The 24,784-nt window shown below is 43.5% G+C and overlaps 1 protein-coding gene across 2 annotated transcripts in view; it reads left to right on the top strand.

Moving 5' to 3' along the window:
• The window catches only part of abca1a (ATP-binding cassette, sub-family A (ABC1), member 1A), a 25,295-nt gene extending 3,380 nt beyond the window's left edge, over positions 1–21,915 (top strand). The window contains exons 4-50 of one of the 2 annotated variants that reach the window (XM_083533383.1): positions 1,357–1,498; positions 1,853–1,971; positions 4,094–4,215; positions 4,791–4,982; positions 5,498–5,587; positions 6,886–7,120; positions 7,510–7,649; positions 7,739–7,855; positions 8,050–8,244; positions 8,349–8,554; positions 8,670–8,846; positions 8,934–9,156; positions 9,272–9,493; positions 9,579–9,783; positions 9,887–10,000; positions 10,084–10,258; positions 10,346–10,477; positions 10,579–10,718; positions 10,809–10,946; positions 11,506–11,738; positions 11,831–11,903; positions 11,994–12,196; positions 12,286–12,334; positions 12,421–12,528; positions 12,651–12,799; positions 12,879–13,003; positions 13,083–13,181; positions 13,680–13,869; positions 13,946–14,040; positions 14,125–14,157; positions 14,257–14,362; positions 15,207–15,281; positions 15,427–15,596; positions 15,704–15,881; positions 15,974–16,089; positions 16,181–16,325; positions 17,259–17,382; positions 17,489–17,618; positions 17,698–17,818; positions 17,920–17,982; positions 18,065–18,171; positions 18,262–18,403; positions 18,515–18,649; positions 18,845–18,948; positions 19,715–19,807; positions 19,945–20,188; positions 20,454–21,915. In XM_083533383.1, the coding sequence (XP_083389509.1) occupies positions 1,357–1,498; positions 1,853–1,971; positions 4,094–4,215; positions 4,791–4,982; positions 5,498–5,587; positions 6,886–7,120; positions 7,510–7,649; positions 7,739–7,855; positions 8,050–8,244; positions 8,349–8,554; positions 8,670–8,846; positions 8,934–9,156; positions 9,272–9,493; positions 9,579–9,783; positions 9,887–10,000; positions 10,084–10,258; positions 10,346–10,477; positions 10,579–10,718; positions 10,809–10,946; positions 11,506–11,738; positions 11,831–11,903; positions 11,994–12,196; positions 12,286–12,334; positions 12,421–12,528; positions 12,651–12,799; positions 12,879–13,003; positions 13,083–13,181; positions 13,680–13,869; positions 13,946–14,040; positions 14,125–14,157; positions 14,257–14,362; positions 15,207–15,281; positions 15,427–15,596; positions 15,704–15,881; positions 15,974–16,089; positions 16,181–16,325; positions 17,259–17,382; positions 17,489–17,618; positions 17,698–17,818; positions 17,920–17,982; positions 18,065–18,171; positions 18,262–18,403; positions 18,515–18,649; positions 18,845–18,948; positions 19,715–19,807; positions 19,945–20,188; positions 20,454–20,594 (6,635 nt within the window). In that variant the 3' untranslated portion in view covers positions 20,595–21,915. Of the gene's footprint in view, positions 1–1,356; positions 1,499–1,852; positions 1,972–4,093; positions 4,216–4,790; positions 4,983–5,497; positions 5,588–6,885; positions 7,121–7,509; positions 7,650–7,738; positions 7,856–8,049; positions 8,245–8,348; positions 8,555–8,669; positions 8,847–8,933; positions 9,157–9,271; positions 9,494–9,578; positions 9,784–9,886; positions 10,001–10,083; positions 10,259–10,345; positions 10,478–10,578; positions 10,719–10,808; positions 10,947–11,505; positions 11,739–11,830; positions 11,904–11,993; positions 12,197–12,285; positions 12,335–12,420; positions 12,538–12,650; positions 12,800–12,878; positions 13,004–13,082; positions 13,182–13,679; positions 13,870–13,945; positions 14,041–14,124; positions 14,158–14,256; positions 14,363–15,206; positions 15,282–15,426; positions 15,597–15,703; positions 15,882–15,973; positions 16,090–16,180; positions 16,326–17,258; positions 17,383–17,488; positions 17,619–17,697; positions 17,819–17,919; positions 17,983–18,064; positions 18,172–18,261; positions 18,404–18,514; positions 18,650–18,844; positions 18,949–19,714; positions 19,808–19,944; positions 20,189–20,453 lie in introns of both variants that reach the window. The other variant, XM_083533382.1, reaches the window with a different exon arrangement.
• The last annotated feature ends 2,869 nt before the right edge of the window (positions 21,916–24,784 follow it).

Raw genomic sequence — 24,784 nt, 5'->3', positions numbered from 1 at the left:
TTCTCATTCTGGTTATTCGACCAAATTTCATTATGTTCATTTATCATTGTAAGAAATAGAATTTCCCTCAGACAGTAGGTCTCTCACCAGTCTCATCTCCTTCCCCTGAAATGTGATGGGACCCAAAAAATCGCATCCGAGCTCGAAAACCGATTGTGAAACGCCGAACTTTTAAATGGAGTTAATGATTTGAAGAAGGTCAGAATGTTGTCTGTTTGCATTCGCCTGAACTTGGGGTGTTTCAGTTTCCACTGTTTGCACTGTGTGGACCGTGGACCGAACCTCCAAACAGGTCAAGGACATAAAAACAACTCCAAGAAGAGCTCTTACCCAGGAGAACTCAGTAGTTCAAGCGGTCTACGATGATATTGTGATTTGTGGTGAGAGTAGGGAGCAGGTTGAGAAGAGCCTGGAGAGGTGGAGGTAGACGCTGGAGAGAAGGAGAATGAAAGTCAGTAGGAGTAAGACAGAGTACATGTGTGTGAATGAGAGGGAGGGCAATGGAGGGGTGCGGTTGCAGGGAGAAGAGGTGGAGAAGGTGGAGGAGTTCAGGTACCTGGGGGTCAACAGTGTAAAGTAATGGAGAGTGTGTTAGAGAAGTGAAGAAAAGAGTGCAGGCAGGGTGGAGTGGGTGGAGAAGAGTGATAGCAGGAGTGATTTGTGATAGAAGAGTATCTGTGAGAGTGAAAGGGAAAGTTTATAGGACTGTGGTGAGACCTGAGATGTTGTATGGATTAGAGACAGTGGCATTGAGTAAGAGCTGAAGATGTTGAGGTTTTCATTGGGAGTGACGACGATGGACAGGATAAGATTTTGAGATGGTTTGGACATGTGCAGAGGAGGGACATGGGGAATATCAGTAGGAGAATGCTGAGGATGGAGCCACCAGGAAAGAGGAGGCCAAGGAAGAGGTTTATGGATGTGGTGAGGGAAGACATGCAGGTAGTTGGTTTGAAAGAGGCAGATGTAGAGGACAGGGGGGGTATGGAGACAGATGATACACTATGGAATGATTTTCAGATATTCTTCTCCTGGATTGATGGTGCAGGAATGATAACAGGAGTGAAGCCGATACGGTGGTGTATAAATGATTTCCACAGTCGGGTTGTTTACAATAAAAGAATGAAGTCAGTTATAAGTCCAGGCTGGAGTGGCGAGTAAAGCCTGATTAACTCGTTTGAACTTTTCCAAGGAGTCACACTCCAAAATCCAAATGTTCTCATAGTATTTACTTCAGCAAAATGTTTTTATTTTCGATAACGCTTCCTGGAGCACTGTACAGACAGGACCTTCTGACATGTCAATACTGAAGCTCACTTCTGTTTGCTTTCATTGTCTCAAACAAATATTATCTAGGTCATTTTCCAAACAAGGCCATGCCATCAGCTGGCACCTTGCCATGGGTTCAAGGAATCATCTGCAACGCCAATAACCCCTGCTTCAGATACCCTACTCCTGGAGAGACCCCCGGTGTGGTGGGCAACTTCAACGACTCCATGTAAGAATCCTATCATTCCACCATTAGACTGTTAATGTTCCTCATGATGTTCTCATGACTGTAAAGTTCTTGATCGCTAAAAGAACTGGTACCCATGACATGGTTCTGGTTCCTGCTCACGTCAGCTCATTAATTAGTGACAATCTTTAACGCTAACTACGGCATTTTCCATGTTGTGTTGATTGCGTCCCGTTTGAATAACGTGTAAGGAGACGCTGCGATATTGTATTATGTATATTTATCGCCCTGTGACGTTCGCACGAAGTCTCCCAGAAGCCTTCAAAGAAAACAATTATTTTCCAATTGTGCTGAGAATCGAATCAGATATCTGTGTTTTTGCTGATTTTGTTCCAGAATCTCCCGGTTGTTTACTGACGCCAAGAAAATCCTACTGTACAGCCAGAACGATAAGAGTTTTGAAGGCTACAAGGGTCTCGTCCAAGCCCTGAGGAAACTCCAGAGCAAAACTGCAGGTACCTCATCATCATCATCATCACGTTTTCTGACTATTTTAGGTCCGTTATTAATACCCGAGCTAAATAACTGTAAAGCAGCATGTCACGTGATCGTCTCACCCCTCAGCGTGGAGAGATCTCCTCGCCCACACGGCAGGTCTGATATGATAAAGTGCGTTATCTCTCTGCACCACGCTCAAATCCATGACCAGACAAATCTCCAGTCCTAAGGGACGGGGTTAGCGACTGCACGATGCGTGGCGTCTGCAGACCTCGGGGACGAGCGCTGAACAGTTTGTGTTCTCGAACGCACCACGGGCATGCGGACTTGTTTATTTCCTGTTCTGCTTCGTGGCAGGGTGCAGAAAGCTGTGAGCAACAAATCATAATTACATCATCCTGCATACAGCATTCCGACATTTCATTTCATGTTCTCGGGATGCCTCAGGGAAACGGAATTGTATTGCGTCACACTCTTTCACACACACAAACACACACACACACACACACACACACAGCAGATCTGCAATCCACCAGCACTCATTCTCACAGGATTCAATTTGACACTGTGTGCATCTGCACATTCTTCATGTTTTCTCTTTAGAAGGACTGGAGGTTCAGTCGAGAAAACACAGATCATAGTTCGGTCATAACTGTTGGTTTCCCTCAACCTTTTAATTATTTCTTTGGCATTTCGATTGAGGTTCTGAAATCTTATTAAGCCCATGAGGAACATGAGGAACATACACAGTTCCTGGAGTTCTTGCTGGTTTTCGGAGAACCCATCTCTTTAATGAACTAGTTCCTGGGACAGTTTTATGAGGTTTTTCTGAAACGGATCTAAAGGTTCTGAAAAGCCCTTCTGTTTTAAAATGTTTCTGTATTTGGCGTTTAGGTTCCTGAGAAGGTTCTTCTTGTGGAATAAAGCAAGAGTGCTCAGGATGCACTCGTTCCCCCCTTTTGTTCCCCTTTACCCCGTTTCACCGGTTTCCTGCTCTGCTGCCTGGATTATTGGCAGCGTCCCCTTTCCCTTTCAAGTCCGTCTTGTTTTTTCCCTCTTGGTTCTATTCCAAGCTTCCGTTCGTGTGTCCAGCAGATCAGACCGCAGAGTTCCACCTCGCAGCAGGACACAGATCCTCATCAGTCATTCTCTTTACATTTCGCTGGGGGTCCCTCGCACGCCTTTCACCGAGCCAAGTTCCACTCTTGAGCTCCGAGTCTTAAACACAGGCTTTCAGTATTCGGTTTTCTGCTCGTTCAGACGATTAGAAGACAAAATGATCTGCAGCTTAAAAAACGAAACAAGGCTGAAAGCACTCAGTAATTATAGTCAATATTGTACTTTTGCCTCTTTTCTGTTGGCTCTGTGGGGCAGATGGCACGCTGAGACTCGAGCAGTCGAGCGATTTTAATGAACAGCCCCACAGCGGCTCGTTTACACCCGAGTCCCGATTCACATGGCGTGGAGGAGAATTCAGTCCCCAACAGGAAACCATTTGGACTCAGAGGAATTCTCTCGAACATCTACACAAGATCTCAAGTTGGATCTGTGTTTATTTCTTTCGCAAACAAACATTACAAGAGTCACTGTTTTTTTCAATCAAGTACCAAAACATTTTTATGGTTTTAAACCTGTATATATACACAATGAAGAATCCTAAAATGAAGCTACAGTGGAATGACCTACAGTAACCTCAGTCTGGTTCACATTGGTGCAGAGAGAGAATTTCTTGGGATGTTCTGACCAATCAGATTTGAAGCTCTTGGAGATCGAGTCTCTCACAGTGTCTGTATTAGAAGAATAGAGTAGCCTTTATTGGTCACATATACATTACAGGACACCAAAATTTGTTCTTCGCATATCCCAGCTTGGTCAGAAGCTGGGGTCAGAGCGCAGGGTTGGCCATGATACGGCACCCCCTGGAGCACAGAGGGTTAAGGGCCTTGCTCAAGGGCCCAAAAGTGGCAGCTTGGCCATACCGGGGCTTGAACCCCTAACCTTCCGATCAGTAACCCAGCACCTTAACCACTGAGCTCCCACCTCCCCTACTATAAGTTCCTGCTGAAAACACTTCATAATCTTCTGCTTTTTAAGCTTATCTCAGGATTTGTTCTGTAAATTTTTTTGTTGTTGTTGCAGGTTTTAAGTTGAAGGACTTCCTCCGTGATAATGAAACCTTGTCGGAGTTCCTGGAGCAGAACGCGACGCTGAGCAAACACACCGTGCAGCAGATCGTGGAAGCCGACATCAACCTGGAAAAAGTAGGAACAAATCCAATCTCAAAGTCAGCCGACGTTAATGTTCGCATTGTTCCCTCACCCACATTCCAGAAAACGTGCCCCTCGCTTTCGTGAGCCAAACAAGGAGGTCTAGTAATGGCTGCATTTATATAAAAGACGCTCTGAACCCAGTGTTATGTGGTTATTTGTTCTAAAACGTAGATGTTCCTCTCTGTGTTCCTGTGTTTCTCATCACCTGTGGTCGAACCATCAGGTCGATAGATATGTAGGTGTAGATAACTTATTATTCACCAAAGATATTTAATATATTCTCCAAAGAATATAAAAAATGTCCCAAAACACGGCAGTAGAACATGTCCTGTAGTGGCTCTGCTAGTCTGTGGGAGTGAAAGGATTCGCAAAGATCCAGTTCGTCTCCAAATTGTTTCTGTAGCCTTGAGAGAAGGACAAGCGATGGGGGATATGGTACAGAACATTCTCTGTTTACAGAAGAACATGAAGCTCATGACAAACCCCCATTTCAATCTTCAGCAATCAAAAAAATATGTCATGGTGTTATGGAAGAGTTATGGAGTGGTTACTTCATCCTTCCTCAGGTGCTGATTAAAGGTTTCGGAGTGCATCTGAGAGATCTGTGCAACACCACGTCGCTGGAGGAGTTCGTCAGCATCGCCGATCGCAACGTGTCCCAGATGACCCAGAAGATCATCTGTCAGGCGCCTGCTGATTGGCTGAACAGTGCGGAGAACCACTTCTTGTCCAACCTTGACTTTCTGAAACCCATACGGGTAAGACCTACAGAGATGTTTCGAAGTAGATACCTAGGCAGCAAACTGGTGTATTATTCAAAAGGTCCTCCACAGAGCTGCTGCGGAGCTCTGGATTGAGGTCAGAACTTCTTTAGAACTTCAGCCAATCTGACAGTAGTTGCAGGTTTATAGTCAGGTTCTCAGAGTACCGGTTTGGTCATGTTAATGTGGGCGTAGCAGTAGATACAATAGAATCATGAGCAGAATGAATAATGGGTGATTACCAGACAGATTTCTACAATACACACTTTGAGAAATGATGAGAAACTGTTATATCACCCAAACCATTACACAGTCAGCATTGTGCTTCTCTAGAGGTTTCAGTGGGAAGAAGGTCAGAGTGTGAGGACGTGTTGCACCATTGCGCTGTTTTTCTTGTTTTTTTTTTCCACGAGTGAAGGTCATGATGAGGGAGAGGCGAAAATGGCCGCTCTAGAAACCAGTTTATTTCCATAACAAACTGAATATTGAACTCTCCTTCCGTCTTTCTGCAGAATGATGTTAGATCCAACCCTAAAGTGGTCCAGGATGTGTCTCTGGCCACCGATACGCTCTTGGAGAGTCTGGGATTGTTGGCTGTTGAGGTGAGTGAATCCAAAAATATCCCTTATCCTCTTCTGGATGCCAGAGCGAGACGCATGATACTTCTGCTACAAGTTCCAGAACGTTTCTTATGTAGGTCAGAGGACACTGATTTGAGATGATCGAACAAAAGAAATTCGATTAAAGCATTATTTTACTACTAATATCCTGTGTCTAAACCTGAGGAACATCTCCGGACCTTCAGCTTATGAAACACATGATCGGGAACATCTCCTGTGGACGGTGCTAATTTGAATAGCGCACATGATTGGGGGGGGAAAGGTGATTTTGATACATCACAGTTCAAACTGTGTGCAAGTGCTCTGTAGCTCCGCCCACAAACTTGTATTTTTCTACACAAAAATCGAGTTTTTCTACTTAAATATAGAATTAGAAGCAGCGTGTTTGGAGTTTGGAAGCCTGTGCAGAAGTTGACAGCAGGAGAAGAGGGTTTGCTATTCCCGGAGCTCAGGGTTCTCCGGTCACTTTGTGAGGAAACCAGAGCCGAGTCCGTACGTTATAAGTGATGTAGCGAGCTCCAGGTGCTGGCAGATCCTGCTCTTCTACAGTTAAACAGCTGAACACAAGGTCACTTTGGGTCACTGCTGTTTTTCTTTCCTTTCAAACCGGATTGTGTGAATAAAAAACGAAATGAAACAACAGTGAACAAGGCGTCGACTTTGTGTGCATGCAGAAGTAGAAAATATTTCAGGGGTGTCACATGACGAGACCGACTCGGACAAATACACCACTACCATCAGCTGTTAGAAAGGAAACGAAACAGACTATTCCTCTGCCTCAGCTTCTTCTCTATTGGTCTCTATTGGTTTTCAGCGCTCGATGAACTGCAGTAACCCCTGTAGCAAGGCTGCAGGACCGGAGGTTACTCCAGGTCGTTTCAGGCGCCTCGAGTTCCTCAAGTGCTTTTGTTTGCGTGTCTCAGTCTCAGAACACTGTGTTTACAGTAGCTCTTGCTTGTGGTTAGATTTAGATGCCTGAAGGATATGATTCAGTTTCGTGTGACTGAGTAGGTGGGACCTCTTTGGAGCGTCGATAATCTCGCTTTACCGCTCCTATGCTCAGCAGCTCCCCCTAGAGGCAGACGCTGGGATTTCCTTCCAGTCTAATTCCTTTACATTTTCACAGTAGATGATTAAAATGTATTTAAAATATTATTATAATTGCAAGTGATTAATGTGAGATGTAGGAATTATTATAATGAGCACCTTGTTGTAAGACATTGTTCTGGATTTATCCCTGACCTTCTTGTACGAATTCGTTCCCTGATTCTTCCTAACAGCTGATAAGCATGAAGAGTTGGAGTGACATGCGGAACGAGATCCTGTTCTTGACCGGAAACGTCACCCATTCGCCCAATCACGTGTACCAGGCCGTGTCACGCATCGTGTGTGGACATCCAGAGGGTGGCGGTTTAAAGATCAAGTCTCTCAACTGGTACGAAGATAACAACTACAAGGCTCTGTTCGGTAACAATAACGACAGCGAGCCGGTATCCGCCTACGACAACACGTCCAGTAAGTGCTGTAAACACATCTGGAGCACATCGGCATTGCTTTCACATCACTGAATACTTGAATTGTTGTAGGAGTTTTGTTTATGTAGATTGTCGTACGATTGTTGTGGGTGTGGCTTAAGGAATTAGAGTTCTGATGAGAAAAAGTAGTATCTGTATGTAACTTTTAAGTTTGTTAAACACACTGGTTTGTGTACAATCGATTGTAGGATTTACGTTGCGCCTGGCTTTATGCTAGCTACTTGTTAAGATAAGATTAGCAGTCAGCTAACTCTTATTTACAGTCACCGGAAAAAAAAAACAATCTGTGCTTCTTCCTTCTGATTTTTTTATTTTTTTTTTACCAATAATGCCACTGTACACATTTACTGAGAGTTTTTGCTCCTTCAGCTCCATACTGCAACAACATGATGAAGAATTTGGAGTCGAGTCCAATCTCACGGATGATCTGGAGAGCGTTGAAGCCTCTCCTCATGGGGAAGATCTTATACACGCCTGATTCACCGGCTACACGCAGGATCATACATGAGGTCCGTCTCTGTCTGAGTAATGGGTGAAGGATTATTATCCGTTCTTAACCCTGTCTCTCTAACTCTAGCGCTCTCTCTCTGTCCGTCAGGTGAATAAGACGTTCCAGGAGCTTGGTGTTCTGCGTGATTTAGGAGGAATGTGGGAGGAGATGAGGGTGAAAGTCTGGGACTTCATGGAGAACAGTGAGGAGATGGACCTTGTGCGAGTGAGTTGACTGAAGTAAACTTAACAGTGACACACAGTGGTCAGTGAGAGTACTGCAAGTTAGTATTAGCTAGACTAAAATAAAAAGTCATTAAAACATTACTCCTGATGTAATGCTGGAATTCTAGCTTATAAACACAGATTTTAGTGATGTATACGAGTAATTAACGAGTGTCTGCTGTCTTCTCTCTGTAGACTCTGCTCCAGAATAACGCCAGTGCTCAGTTCTTTAATGCCAAGCTAAGAGAGACAGAGTGGCGAGTGGAGGACATTTCACGTTTCTTGTCTAAAGCCTCCGAGGACACGCGGCCCTTGGGTACAGGGTACACCTGGAGAGACATCTTTAACGAGACGGACCAGGCCATTCTCACCATTTCACGCTTCATGGAGGTGAAGCACACTTTTATATTCATTCAATCGTGGTTCAAAAGAAATTCACATTTTTGGTATGATTTCTAAATCAAATGTTATTTTTCTTTTATTTTGATCTAAAGTGTGTGAACTTGGACAAGTTAGAGCCGGTATTGACCGAGGAACGTCTGGTGAAAAAATCCATGCTACTGCTTGACAGCCGCAAGTTTTGGGCCGGAATCGTTTTCCCGGACATGCAAGCGGATTCATCCGAGCTTCCTACCAATGTCAACTACAAGATCCGAATGGACATCGACAACGTGGAGCGTACCAATAAGATCAAGGACGGGTAGGGTTTCCTTTCTTTTTCATACAACTAAAAGGGTCAGCGTCTGGATGTATTTGAATGATTTCCGCATGAGAATGTGTACTGGAAATGAAAACTTTGTGCTTTGTACCCTCAGGTATTGGGATCCTGGTCCTCGGGCTGACCCCTTTGAGGATCTACGATACATCTGGGGAGGATTCTCCTACCTACAGGATGTTATTGAACATGGTATAATCCGAGCTCTGACAGGCAGCAAGGAAAAAACGGGAGTTTACATCCAGCAGATGCCGTATCCGTGCTACGTGGATGATATGTACGTGTTTAAAATTGGTTCACTTCAGCTGTGTTTTCATTTAGTATTTTTAAGTTATTTACCCTCTATCGATTGTTTATCGCGTAGGTTCTTGCGTGTGATGAGCCGCTCGATGCCGCTCTTTATGACCCTGGCCTGGATGTACTCCGTGGCCATCATTATTAAAGGCATCGTGTACGAAAAAGAGGCACGTCTCAAGGAGACCATGCGGATTATGGGATTGGATAACGGTATATTGTGGCTGAGCTGGTTCATTAGCAGCCTGATCCCACTGCTCATCAGCGCCGCCCTGTTAGTCCTCATCCTGAAGGTGCGACTCTTGTACTTCCACAGGAAAATTTGGTTTTCTAAATAAATAAAAAAGATGCTCCACAAGAAAAGGAATTTAAGCATTCGTGCTTTTAATATCTCGCTCTACATTACAGATGGGGAACCTTCTTCCCTACAGTGACCCGGGTGTGGTTTATCTCTTCCTGGTCTCCTTCGCCATAGTCACCATCATGCAGTGTTTCCTGATCAGCACGCTATTCTCTCGTGCCAACCTGGCGGCTGCCTGTGGGGGCATCATCTACTTCACCCTGTACCTGCCCTACGTCCTGTGTGTGGCCTGGCAAGACTACGTCGGCTTCGGGGCTAAAGTGGTCGCGGTAAGTGTCGTGTCAATCAGGAGCTTTTATCGGAGTATCACTAGACCTTGAGAAGATAACGTTTATTAATGTCTCCGTCTCTCAGAGCCTGTTATCGCCGGTAGCGTTCGGGTTTGGATGCGAGTACTTTGCACTGTTTGAGGAGCAGGGAGTGGGCATTCAGTGGAATAACCTGCTATCCAGCCCCATGCAGGAGGACAACTACAGCCTGACTACCTCCATCTCACTCATGCTAATCGATTCGGTTTTGTATGCCATCATGACGTGGTACATCGAGGCTGTCTTTCCAGGTAATCTTTCAATCTTCTTTGGTTAGATTTTGTTCAGTATTCTTATATATTTCCCACCTGATGATTCACGCTCAGGTCCTGTATTGTTTGAAATCTCACCCAGGTCAGTATGGGATTCCCCGGCCTTGGTATTTCCCCCTTACCAAATCTTACTGGTGTGGAGAGAAATGTGGCTGGACAACAGCTTCGTCCACAAACAAGAAAGAAAATGCAGACGGTATTTATAGAATTTCACTTAAACATCATTTTCTCAGATAAATATCTGTTCAAGTCTAAATGATCTAATGGTTCTTTCTGAAGCGGTGTGCATTGAAGAGGTACCTTCTGATCTGGAACCGGGTGTCTACATCGAGAATCTGGTGAAGGTGTACAGACATGGCAAAAAGCTGGCAGTGGATGACCTCACTTTGGGCTTCTACGAGAACCAGATCACCTCCTTTTTGGGCCACAATGGAGCAGGAAAGACCACCACCATGTAAGATTAATACTTTTGTTGTTTTGTTGACTGTCAAATTGAGATGTTTTTCATAATTTTTTTCTGACTGATGGTTTTTAATTTCAGGTCCATTCTTACTGGTCTGTTCCCTCCCACATCTGGCACTGCTTACATTCTGGGCAGAGACATTCGTACAGATCTAAGTGCCATCCGTCAAAACTTGGGAGTGTGTCCACAACACAATGTCCTCTTCAGCATGTACGTTCTTCTATAGACCAAACATGATCTTTGAGCTCCAAACTCAATGAAGTTTTCAGTAACATTTGTTCTAAAGCTTGTTGTTCTTGTTTAAACTACAGGTTGACGGTAGAAGAGCACATTTGGTTTTACGCTCGTCTGAAGGGCCTATCAGAGGAGAAGGTGAAGTCCGAGATTGATCAGTTTGTTAAAGATTTAGGCCTCCCTCACAAACGAAAATCTCGCACTAGTCAGCTTTCAGGTGAGCGCATCTAGAAAAATCTAGAACATCCTAAGACTGGCCGAAGATCTTTCGTCATAATTAGCATCAATGATGTCGATTCTATTACAGGAGGAATGCAAAGGAAGCTCTCGGTTGCGCTGGCGTTTGTTGGCGGTTCGAAGGTCGTGATCCTGGATGAACCTACAGCTGGGGTTGATCCGTACGCTCGGAGGGGCATCTGGGATCTCCTGCTCAAGTATCGTCAAGGTGAGGGCAATAAATGTTTTACCAACAGCTACAAATAAGAGGTGGTATCAAAACGTTTTGAGACGAGTTATTTTTAGTACTTCATTTATCTACGTTTTCGCACCGTCACCTTAAAAATGGTCCTCTTGCTCAGCAATGCAGCCTCCCAACGTTCTTCTGGAACGTTTCCTGGAAGTCTTCTTTTTGAATCGTCTCAGGCACCTTTTGCCATTCGCGCTGGATCTCGGCAACGGTGTAAAAACGGCGACTTTCAATCGCATTGATTCACGAGCTCGGTGACGGGGTGCGCATGTGGTCAGAATAGCACAGGTGCTCCATGTGACTGTGCGTGCAGCCTCGTGCTGCCATCTGTTGGCGTCTTTTAAAACCAATCTCGAAACCTATCGGTATCACCTTGTTTCGAAACATGACTTTTGTGGAAACGATAAATGGCAGGACGCATGAATATTTAGTCTGAAATGAATGAAATAAGATTAATAAAAGTTTCACAACAAAACATTCGCACGATAGACAATCAGACATGGTGTAATTTAGGGGTATTTTTTTGTGTCTTCATCAGGTCGAACCATCATCCTCTCGACCCACCACATGGATGAGGCGGATATTTTGGGTGACCGCATTGCCATTATCTCTCACGGGAAGCTGTGTTGTGTGGGATCCTCCCTTTTCCTGAAGACTCAACTGGGCACTGGATACTACCTAACACTGGTCAAGAGAGATTTGGACTTGTCTCTAAGCTCATGTCGAAACTCCAGCAGCACCGTATCCTATTCCAAGAACAGTCTCAAGAAGGTCCGTGGTCACAGACTTGCAGCAGTGTGAGAAAATCCTGGCTGAAATGTTTCTCTAATAGTTATGTGTATCTAATCATTCTCTCCATGCAGGATGACAGCGTCTCTGAAAGCAGCTCTGATGCCGGCCTTGGCAGTGACCACGAGAGTGAAACTACCACCATCGGTAAGATTGAATAAATCAGACCTTCTGCTTTGTGGAATCAAAACCTTCATAATAATAATAATAATAATATGTATGTCTTTCACATTGCAGACATCTCCCTGATCTCCAACATCATCTTCAAGCACGTTCCCACAGCCAGGCTGGTGGAGGATCTAGGTCATGAGATCACATATGTGCTTCCTTATGAAGCAGCAAAGGACGGTGCTTTTGTGGAGCTTTTCCATGAGATCGACGATCGTCTCATTGACCTCAGCATCTCCAGCTATGGAATTTCAGACACCACGCTCGAGGAGGTAAAGTCAGTCTAGAAAGGTGGATTACATTTAATTAAATAAAATTAATTAGTGACGGAATTGTGACCAGGTTCTTCTCTGTGGTACAGATCTTCTTGAAGGTTGCGAAGGATAACGGCGTCGACGCTGTAACCTCGGGTAAGTTCGAACGGAAATATACTCCGAATATCATCACGCCAAATGAAGAGATCTAGAAAGGTTCTTTCAATCATTTCTTGCTCCAGATGGTACGATTCTTCCAAGAAGGCATCGCCGGCATGCGTTTGGTGACCATCAGAGCTGTCTGAAGCCCTTCACTGAAGATGACAGCTTTGATATAAATGATTCTGAAGGTGATCCAGGTACTTTTGTTGTCCATCATCATCCATAACATTAAACTCTTATCATCACTACGTATTCCTTTACATTGTCACATAACGGTTTTCTGCAGTAAAGACGTTTATTTGTGGTTCAGAATCCCGCGAGACGGATTGGTTAGGGGTTTCTGACGGAAAAGGCTCGTATCAAGTCAAAGGTTGGAGTTTAAAGAGACAGCAGTTTGTGGCTTTACTTTGGAAACGTTTCCTGTACGCACGTCGCTCTAGGAAAGGATTCTTTGCGCAGGTTTGTTAAATTATTTTCAAAACTACGACCGTTCCAAACTTTCTGAACCTTTCGCTAACCCCTCATCTGCTCTTTCCAGATTGTACTTCCAGCTGTGTTCGTTTGCATTGCCCTGGTCTTCAGTTTAATTGTACCACCATTTGGAAAGTATCCGAGCCTGGAGCTGGAGCCCAGCATGTATGAGGAGCAGTTTACCTTCATCAGGTAAGAACAGTAACAAAAATAGAACTAAAGGATCTCACAGCAATCCGAAGTCACATTGAGTTTTTATATTTCACCACAGTAACGATGCACCGGAGGACACGCACGCTAACAAGCTACTCGGCTCGTTAACGGACAGTCCGGCCTACAGGGGGAGGTGTTCAGATGATGGGAAACCTGGGTGAGTGAAGTCAAGAAAAATTGTACTTTGGTTAAAACAGAAACAGAGCTTAAATACTGACACTAATTAGGTGAGATAGGAAAAAGGTGTGGGTGATAAATGTAGCATGTGACATGTGCAGTGGCTGATGGGAAATGTAGTTCAGGCCTCAATTGTGACAGTCACACTCTCAAAAGAATGCAGATCATACAAAATACTGACGAAACACAGAAAATGAACAAATGGCATGTGCTAAATCCTCCAGTTATGCAGTTCAGCCATTCTAAAGGAAAAAAATATCGGCATCATCAGTGGCAATGACACATATTGATGGAACGAGGTTAATGTCTGTGGGTGTCCTTCGACATAATAGTTACACAAATTTAGGAGAAAAATATAAAGATCCAGATCTTTTTCCGCATCTAAATATAGTTTAATCACCACATTTCTTTAAATGCGAACAAACATTTCAATAAAGAAATGATCAAACTACTCATTTCTTCATGCTTTATTAAACAGAGACGGGTCGTGCCCTATCGAAGAAAACGCGTGGACTGTTCCAAAGGTTCCCAAGACCATATCAGACATTTTTCGGACTGGAAACTGGAGCATGGAAAACCCATCACCTCTGTGTGAGTGCAGCTGTGAGAAGAAGAAGAAGATGCTGCCAGAGTGTCCTCCGGGGGCAGGAGGCCTTCCACCACCACAGGTACAAAAACAAAGTAACCTTGTTTAAGTAATGAAAGGATCTGGGGCTCTTTATTCATTTGGTTTATTGTGTTTAGATTAAAGTCAGCAGTTCAAACACACTGCAGAATCTAACAGGGAGGAATATTTCTGACTATCTGGTCAAAACCTACGCGCAGATTATAGGAAAAAGGTGAGCAGAGAGAGTGTGTGTAAATACATGTCGTTGTTTTGTGTGTAAATCTCTAATTGCAGAGTGTTTTCTGTTCTGTTACAGTTTAAAGAACAAACTCTGGGTGAACGAGTTCAGGTATCTACCAAACTACCATCTATCCATCTATCCATCCATTCTAGTCTTCATGAAATCATTCAATCGGATCTAACCTTTATTCTCATTGGCTGTTTACAGATACGGTGGCTTCTCATTGGGTGCCAAGAGTTCACAAGGCCTGCCTCCTTCAGACGAGATCTCCATGGCCATCGCTCACATGCGTGTTCGTTTCAACTTAGACAGAGTGAGTACTTCCAAATTCTTCTGATTGATTTCCGATTTTCTGCCGTGTTTGATCTCACATCATTGTTTATCTAAACCAGGGGTCCCCTTTTTTTGTGAGGGCCACATAATTCTTACTTTTCTTTGATTGGCACGGCCCGGAGAGACTACCAGTATTATTTTGGAGATTTTATTATGATTTTAAAGCCATTTATTTTGCCTCCTAATGCTCGATTAGTTGATTTTGTTCTGCATCGTACAGACATACGAGCGAATAACTAGGGGTCGACTGATAGCCAAGTTAGATCGTACTTGCTGATAACAAATAAATCAACTGATAAATTTTTTTAATGGATACTGGATAAAAAACAAACAACACACCACGTAAAATAGCACTGCACTGAAGAGCTGAATCAGAAATATTAGCTAAATTAAATAAATATACTTATTAATAAATATAATAATATAATTATTACAATATAAATAATAAATATAGCGCTCTCCGTGCAGCGCGCCATCTAACGTGTGGAAACAAACATCACTTGGCGTCAGCAATTCGCCACTAGAGGCAGCTCTGACAGGGGACTGGAACCCGGAAAAACTATCGGTATGGATTTTTGCTGATAGTTCCAGCGATCCACTATTCGTGCCTCGACCTCTATAATCAAATACAGATATGACATTTTTATAAGTAAACATAAATATTTAAAATGACATTTTCTTAATATGTCTTTGGCATCATTCAGAGGGTAGTTCCAAATCTGGGGGCTGTAGTTTGGGGAGCACTGATCTAAATAATCTGGATTTCTCAAAAGCCTCTGTTTGTGTTGAAGTGAACTCTAAGCTAGTGTTGTCGTTTGGAACAGGGCACTGCAGCAGACAGGTTCCTGAGAGGTTTATCAAGCTTCATCAACAACATGGACACCAAGAACAATGTCAAGGTCTGTAGATTTTATGGAGTAAACGCTTTATGGTGAATCCTGTGCAAATAAACCTCTGAGAAACTGTAGCTTTTCTCCAGTCATATCTGTCATTGGTTCACACTAAACCGATAAACTAAAGCCATTTACTTGCGTTCACGTGCAGATCTGGTTCAATAACAAAGGGTGGCACAGCATTGCTGCTTTCCTCAACGTGATGAACAACGGTATCCTGCATGCCAGCCTGCCTGCCGGGCTAAACCCAGCCAAATTTGCCATCAAAGCTTTTAACCATCCACTGAATCTCACTAAAGAGCAGCTCTCTCAGGTGGCCTTGTGAGTAAACATGTTCCTCATTATAGGAATCTGTTTCATACAGTTCCTACAAATTATTCACTTCTCTTAGGCCTCCACCATATAATGTGGGTTTTTTTTTGTGTCAGGATGACCACCTCAGTCGATGTTCTGGTCTCTATCTGCGTTATCTTTGCTATGTCCTTCGTCCCGGCCAGCTTTGTGGTCTTCCTCATCCAGGAGAGAGTAAATAAAGCCAAACACATGCAATTCATCAGCGGAGTTCAGCCGCTCCTCTACTGGCTCGCAAACTTTGTGTGGGATATGGTGAGATCCAGGTTTATTTCTGGGTATCATTTCTATAGCAACATCTCATTCAGTTGTACACTAACTGTACCATTCTGGTGTTTCTCTCCCAGTGTAACTACATCGTCCCCGCAACCCTCGTCATCATCATCTTCGTGTGCTTCCAGCAGGAGGCCTACGTCTCCTCCACCAACCTTCCTGTCCTTGCTCTTCTTTTACTGCTTTATGGGTACATATTCTTCTCAAATTATTATGATCCTGCTGTTGATCCTGCATATCCTTGACAAGACTAAATATTTGTTGTGTTTGTGCGTTTCAAGCTGGTCCATAACCCCTCTGATGTACCCAGCATCGTTCTTCTTCAAGATCCCCAGCACGGCTTACGTGGTCCTAACCAGCGTCAACATCCTCATCGGAATCAACGGCAGCGTCTCCACCTTCGTCCTGGAGCTTTTTGGCAGCAATGTATGTATGAAACAGGCGCACTAGTAGTACAGCAGTATTTCACTAATTATTGGAAATTATAACTAAACATTAATCAGTGTAACACATGGCCATGAGTGGACATCAAGCATTTATGAAATGGTGAAAAGAATCTAGAGAACAAGGGTTTATAGGAAGATCTGACTGAGCTGAGGTTTCAGGTACGAGTTGGTATCAGAAAGTTTCCAGACTCGCTCTGTTTACAAGAAAGTATTTATTTATCTTCATTTCACACTCCAATACGTTACGCCCAGCATTCTTCTGGAACGTGTCCTGGAAGTCTTCTTTTCGAAGCTTGTCCTGCACCTTCTGTGATTTGAGCTGGATCTCTGCAAAAGTGTAAAAAAGCGCCAGCTGGATCTTCATTTTTGGGAAAAGGGGGAAATATGCAAATCTGGCAAGTAGGGCGTGTACAGAAGTGAGACCATGTGGATCGTTCTCCGACGATCGTTATGCACGAGTTGCTGAACAGTTTCGACATTTTTGGCGGTTGAACCCTTCATCTCTTCGTCTTCCGGCGATGTTTTTGAAGTTTGAGTGCCTCTCGAAAACACCTCAATCGATTCGTCGAATGTACGTCAAGTCAGACATCACTGTTGCAAAATGACCCGGTTTCACACAGAATCTCAGGCTTGCTCTTTGTTCTAACTTGCGGTCCACGACGAAATCGCAGACGTGGGAACGCACATGAGACAGAACAGCACCAGTTACACCATTAGTCTCCAAACGTTTTGCTAAAACCTCATATTAAATAAGGCAAATCCAGATTGGATTGGATCAACCTAAAATCGCTGCTTTAAAATGATAATATTATTAAGAAGAAGAAGAAGGAAAAAAAGAAGGTGATAATGATAATGAATCTTTGCATTAAACTCTAAATTATAACCAGATGTTCTCCGATGTGTCCTGATTCAGGAGACTGGTGGCATCAATGACATTTTGAAAAACGTTTTCCTGATCTTCCCTCACTTCTGCTTGGGACGAGGCCTGATCGATATGGTGAAGAACCAGGCCATGGCTGATGCTCTGGAGAGATTCGGTACGATCCAATGAATGAGTTTTTGGAATAAGCAGTATTCTGGTGAACCTTGATCTGCACGTACTGGATGTGTATTTATGATCTGTAACTTCCCTAATCTCTCCAGGTGAGAATCGCTTCCGTTCTCCTCTGGCGTGGGACATGGTGGGGAAGAACCTCTTCGCTATGGCAGTGGAAGGCGTGGTCTTCTTCTGTATCACAGTGCTCATACAGTATCGCTTCTGCATCAAGTCCAGGTACGTTCCTCAGTTCCTCAGAGAATATACTTCTGGTTCTTCGATGTTCTCTGTGCTGATTAAACCTCGGTGCCTACAGAGGCTACAGTGCTCATCTGAAGCCGATCACCGAGGAGGATGAGGATGTGGCCAGAGAGAGGCAAAGGATTCTGGGTGGAGGTGGACAGAATGATATTCTGGAGCTCAGAGGGCTGACCAAGGTGAGAGCATGGCTCGCTTCCTCTACATGGCACCAATTAAAGGAGTAAACAATAAACATAAGAGCGTTAAGCAGTAAAGTGATAGTTTGATGTACTTGCAGGTCTATAAGAGGAAGCAGAAGCCAGCAGTGGACAGATTGTGTGTGGGAATTCCACGTGGAGAGGTAAAAATACTGCTCCAAAATATCCTCTCGACATTCCGTTACACCGGAACTGTGATATTCAATGTGATTTTACTCCGTGTAGTGTTTTGGATTGCTTGGTGTGAATGGTGCTGGCAAGACGAGTACCTTCAAGATGCTGACTGGAGATTCGGTCATCACGAGCGGAGAGGCTTATTTAGCTGGAAAGAGGTTTGGAGATGATGTCGAATTCGATAGCATGCTGCATCTAATACATAATAGCTGTTTTTACACAAAGGCTAATTATAAACTCTACTGCAGCGTATTGACCGAGATCAACGAGGTGCATCAAAACATGGGATACTGTCCTCAGTTTGACGCCATCAACGACCTTCTGACCGGCCGAGAGCACCTGGAGTTTTACGCCATTTTACGTGGCGTCCCAGAAAAAGAAGTGTGTGAGGTTGGTACTTCACTAGAACCGAAAAGCTCTAAGCAGAATATCAGGTCACCGTGTGTAGAACATCATGGTGGGTTTATATAATTCATCTCTCGCACCCGGTGCTGGTTGCAGGTGGCAGAGTGGGGAATCCGCAAACTGGGTCTTGTGAAATATGTGGACAAATCGGCAGGAAGCTACAGCGGAGGAAACATGCGCAAACTTTCCACGGCCATCGCTCTGATCGGAGGCCCGCCAGTGTTGTTCCTGGTGAGTAGAAACCAGGCACGGGGGTACGATCTCCTTCAAATGCCCTTTGGTTTATTTAACACCCCACACAGGGCATCTATGACCAATTAATACAATTTCTACAATAGACAGAACCATAGTGAGACCCATCACCCTGGTTCATATGATTTTCTGGAAGTTTTATGCATCACTCACACTGTTGTTGTTTTGGAACAGGACGAACCCACAACTGGTATGGACCCCAAAGCACGACGTGCTCTGTGGAACTGTATCCTCGGCATCATTAAAGAGGGACGTTCCGTCCTTCTTACCTCACACAGGTGGAGTTACGATCTTTTCTTTTAGAAGAAGTGAAAAAAAAAAATGTCATGCCCTTATATTTGAAAAGATAAAGTGTCTTCGAGTGTTTATACGATATATATATATAACTTCTGCAACTGGGTTTACTTTTCAAAAATCCTGTTTAGAAACCCAGAATGACCCCAAAAAAAGATAAGAAGGAACCCATTTTTTGTAAGAGAATGCAGGCAGTTCTCAGAGTTGCGATGGAGCTGCGCTCTGATGACACCATCGTAACTTAAAAATATCATAAGTCCTATTGTGGAATATCACATGGCCTGGCCTCCACAGGAATTTTAAAGAATAGCGATCAATATAGGGTGGTGTACTGTAATTTAATAATAAATTGCGAGCTACAATTATGTCATATCGCTATCGTAAATCCAACCCGCCATAACTCAGGGATCGTCTGTATTTAGGTTTGGATTTTATGAAAGTCGTCTATAAGTAAAAGAAATTCGGATAGTTATTACTTCTCAACTTCCCATGGGCTCACCACCTGCAGGAGGGACCGTAAGGGACCGTGCTGTGAGGATTATGCAGCAGTCGAAGGCGGGGGCCTGCTTAGACTGCTGCCCCCGCGACCCGAATTCCGGATAAGCGGGAGAAAATGAATGAATGAATGAATGAATGAACGAATGAATGAATTACTTCTCAACTTCCTAAAGGCTACTTGGAACCTTCTGCTGTATGTTTTATAAACCTTCTAGACTGAACCTTTTCATCAACAGTAAATCTATTTTTCAGTATGGAGGAGTGTGAGGCTCTGTGCACTCGCATGGCCATTATGGTCAATGGCAGGTTCCGTTGCCTTGGCAGTGTTCAGCACCTAAAGAACAGGTAGGACCTCAGGAGAGTTTCATGCAGCCATGGTTTATGATTTTCTGTCCAGTCCTTATTGCAAAACATATTTCTCTAAAGTGATCACTGAAAGTTCATGCGTAGAACAGTTTTTTTCATCAGAGTTTTCTGTTCAGGTTTGGTGATGGCTACACGATCATCCTGCGAGTGGCAGGTTCTGAACCTTGTCTAAAGCCGGTGATGGAGTTGATCGAGCAGGAGTTACCAGGCAGCACTCTGAAGGAGAAACACAGGAACATGCTGCAGTACCAGCTTCCATCATCGCTCACCTCACTGGCCAAGATCTTCAGCATCCTGTCCAAGAACAAAGAGCAGCTCCACATTGAGGACTACTCTGTCTCACAGACCACACTAGACCAAGTAAGAAAAATTGGATGGGTTCTGAGTTGTTCAATTACAAATACAACATTTAGCATTATTAGCTTAATACTGTTAAATGAAGGAGCTCTTCTTTAGAAAGCTAGAATTGGTTTTCTTCCCAAAAACCCACGAGGAACATTCTCCTCAGAGTGATATGCTGAGTACTGAATTATATAATACTTGATGTATATAATGTATTTTTTTTATATAAACCCCAGAGTTTATTATAATATTAATCAAATATCTCTCAATATTTTTTGTTCAGGTTTTCGTGAATTTCGCCAAGGACCAAAGTGACGAGGACCACATCAAAGACATTTCCGTAAACCAGAGCGATGCCGTAGTGGACTTTTCACATTTGGATGCTTTTCTCACGGACGCTAAAGCGCAGGAGACTGTGGTGTGATCCGTCTTAGATGTTCCGAGATCCATTTTTTTGTAATGACTAATTTAATTTTTAATATATTTTTTAGTATTTTTTTGTTCAGTTTTCAGTGGTGTTTGTGCCCACAAGAGGGCACTGGACCTCCGACACACTACTGAATCCAGACTCAATGCAAATCAATGCAAAAAAAAAATCCATTTGGATGCCGACGAGGTCGTGCCTGGTGCCGCTTCTCCGCATCGCAACGTTAACGCGTGTAAAGAAAAAAAAAACTTGATACTTGAACAGTATTTTATATAAATGTTCTCTTTAGGGTTCTACTCGGTTCCACTCAGACACTGCCAGTTATGTGCATGATTCAGGGTCAAACTTCATCTCTCTTTCCAGCGCAGGACATTTTTCTTTTACACTTTGCTACAACAGGAACTTAGGACACAACCTTCTTGAGAACATCTGCTGTGTGTAAGTGTTGCCTGCTTTAGAAACGAGCTTCACAGAGAGCGAACCGACGTTCCTAAGCATGTTCTTGAGAGTTGGTGCTGGTGTGTAGCCTGGTGTCACATCCCTGATACAGTTTTTATACTGAAACGTAAATAAAAGCTCAAATAAAAGACTGGAGAAGGTCAATAGAATAAATATTGTATAAAGATCATGATGCATTTTGTGCCAAACTGAGATCTTGTCCGAAAGTGAACTTCGTGGAGTTCCCTGGATATTTAACACTGCACGTGCCGTGGACGGTGATGTTCATGCAGTTGTTTTCAACACGTGTGTGTTTCTTGACTTTGATATGGAGTTTTAATCTTTACATTTCTGTACCATCATGTTTAATGTGCAATTTATACAAACAGCCACATGCAAATTTTAAACGAAGGATAAAACTCAGGATTCGATGCGTTCTCTATTTCATAAACTCTTTGCACCCTTTCACTTTCAATTCCTTGTGCATCAGCGATCCTAAAAAACCCTGACGGAGACTTCGGGCCATTTGTTTCCAGCCTGGAGTTAAAACCGTGACCAAAAATGCCACCAAACACGTAATTTGGTGCGTTAAGATTCAATTCCCTTACAGAAAAAAATCGAATCAGATGATAATAAAGATGATGATGGAATAATATTTAGATCATTGTTCCAACATGGAAGCACTTTATAACAGTCTCTGCTGAGCTGTAGGTTTCTTTTTGTTTGTCCTCGACATTTACACTTTTTAGTTGAACAGAAGTTTAAACATCTCACTCTGCTCATTTTGTGTTAAATTATGTGTTTTACAATTTAAGTATTAAAATCTATATTATTGTTACATCTTTTCTGTACTTATATGAATAAACATTTTTTGTCCGTATACTGTTTTTGGGCTGGTGGTATAAAAATGATATTCATATATCATATAACAGCATGAAAGGTAGACATGCCGGAGGTCCTATACGTACTTATCTGCTGTATATATATATTGTGACGACGGCCTAACGTTCCACATGCAGGAAAAGGCAATCGCTCCGAACATGACTGCCAGAGTGGTGCTGAACGGACAGTGCCACTTCAGCACCCGTGTTGTGGAGAGCCGTGGTGCACATGGCAAGAAGGCGGGGCGACCTGACGAGGCACAGCTGGAGCCGAATGAGGAGAGCGGCAGTTCTTCACCCTACCCAGAGTCGAGTGAAAAGTTTAAAAGGTGCTGCGCAAGACAGCGAGTTGGAGAACATCTAGCTCCCAAGTAATGGAGGTTTTCTCTATCCCTTTCTTTTCAGGAAGCAGCGACGCCAGTTACGGTGGAGAGACCTACAGCAGCGACAATCCCAGCTCATACCCACAGCCCGCTAGAGCTTCCTGTGTACTAAAGCACTAGAACCCACATCTCGTCCCGCGCCATTGATCCCATCTTGAAACACCTTTTGTAGACAAATATCCAACAACAGGCGGTCGTACAGGAAATCGCTAAAGAAATCCACACAGCTACCTAAGAGCTCCTTGAGAGGATGACGTCAAACCCGTTCTCAGCCCAGCATAGGAAGCGCAACACCTGCTGACTAAAATGACGACGAGGGGCCGACCCAACATTCGTACACACGCTTGCTATAAACATGAATGGGCGCAGCTTGTAGCTCCCTACCTCACAGGGGATGTCCAGCTTGTGTACTACAGCCTCCCCATAGAGTCAAATGGGGATATAAATGTTTGGAGGACAAATTACATACCATGAAATCGTGGCTCCAACTGAAGAGAAAATCGGCTCGAGAAATCAGAGAGAGTGGCCATAAGTACATTTATAATGGCACTACCTCCAGAGAACGAAAGGCTGTAGGGATGAGGGACCCAAAAATTCCTAAAGAGGTAGTCGAAACACTGGAGTGCACCATATTGAATCTACAAGAAAAGGTAACAAGCTACCAGCCACGCTCGAGTCACATAAGACCCAACCGTCAAGGTCCAGTTAGCAAACAGCGAAGGTGAGTAGCCATTGTTAATAGTGCTACCTGTGCCCCTACTAATAGGCAGAGACTGGCCTCGGTTCCCTAAGCAACGACTGACCACCCTGGGGACCGCAAGGAACAGAAGAGGTCGGACACCTGGTCATAAATATGGTGTGTTTTTGGAGCATCGCATTCCACATTTAGTCCCAATTTGCTCTTATATTTCCCACCATTCTTTTGTGAAGATGTTCTACTACATTTTGAAGTGTGGTTGTGGAGATCTGGAGGTTCATCTGCCGCAGTCAGGTACTGCTGTTTGTAAGGCAAGAAGGCCTGGGGTGCAATTTATCCCAAAGTTTCTGTATGGTTAAGGATCTGAGCACTATAGCACACTATTGAAGATCTTTCTCTCCAAACCATGTAAACCATATCTTGACGGAGCTCACTTTGTACACAGGAGCATTGCCGTGCTGGAACAGGTTTCGGTGTCCAAGTGAATACAAAATTTTATTATACCGCATCCAAAGACAATTGTGTGCCTCGAGCTTTGTGGTAACAGTTTTGAGAAGAACCACATATTGCAGGAAAGGTCATGTTTCCACAAACTTTTGTCAGGAAAACCATCAAGTAAATCGATAAAATCAAACAGCATTAGTGCAATTGTGTTAGGCCTCGATTGTTTGTGGTTGCTCTGAGTGTATTAACTTCGTTTTCAATAGAAATAATCATACATGAAGATTATTAAAGAACACAAATATATTTGATAAATCCTGCCTTTCTTGCGCCCACCTGTCATATCTTTATTCCCCACTAGAGGGCGGCTCACACTGAAGAGAACCGTTGAATTAAATTCAAGCATACTGTTTTATTTTAATTGACCGTTTGCTCTGTTTAAATGCATTAGATTATAAAACCAAATAATTTGGATTGGGAATTTCTGTATCAGCTTTATACAAAATGACGGTGTGTGACAGCGCCGCTTGTACGGCCTTTTGAATAATCATATTTTTAAAGACCATGTTATTAGTCGACAGCATGAACATGTGAGCTGAACTGTCTGCCTCTGGGTGGAGCTTGACAATGAAGGCTGCACTGTTAGTCTCAGGTTATTGCTCTTCATTGGAGAATGCCACTTCCACTTCAGGTTCAAATTCTAAACAGGAGTTCCCACCACACACTTAGTATGTAAGGTCATAAAGTCAGCCAATGGCCAGTGCCCGTCTACTTTGGTTTGTGATGATGCGTCATCACCCTCTGACTAAAACTTGGCTTGTGAGGCTGCACCCACCACTGATATAAACAAAAGCAACATGACGTTGAGCCCAAAAATTCACCACAACTGTGAAGGACTAAATTAATATTCAGTTAAGTATTATTGAGGTAACAATTTCCTAAAGGTTTTACAACAAACAGTATGTAATTGTGTATATAATACATACTAAGAACATTGTCTATAAAGCGTTAACTCTCACTCTGAGGAACACAGTGGCCTTGTCATACCTCCTCTATCTGCTAGACTCAGGTTCTCCAGGTTTCCTAAATGAACATCTCCATTATTCCTTCTACATCTGTGTTTTTTGTAGAACAGCGCCGAGGTATTATACAGTTTGGGACGATACCAGAGAACCTCTTGATCTCGAGCATCCAAGTTGTTTACAAGAGCACAGGGCAGAGACACAGAGGAACTTCAGGCTCTGAGACTGAACCTTCACTGGAAATAATCCTGGAATAGAGAGAATTAGAGAATTAGCTTCTTCTTCTTCCTTCGGTTGCTCCCATTAGGGGTCGCCACAGCAAATT

This window comes from Silurus aristotelis (genome assembly GCF_946808225.1).
Source record: "Silurus aristotelis genome assembly, chromosome: 27".
Taxonomy (NCBI): Eukaryota; Metazoa; Chordata; class Actinopteri; order Siluriformes; family Siluridae; genus Silurus; species Silurus aristotelis.
The sequence above is the reverse complement of the archived record's forward strand: the minus strand, read 5'-3'. Positions and strand labels throughout refer to the sequence as shown.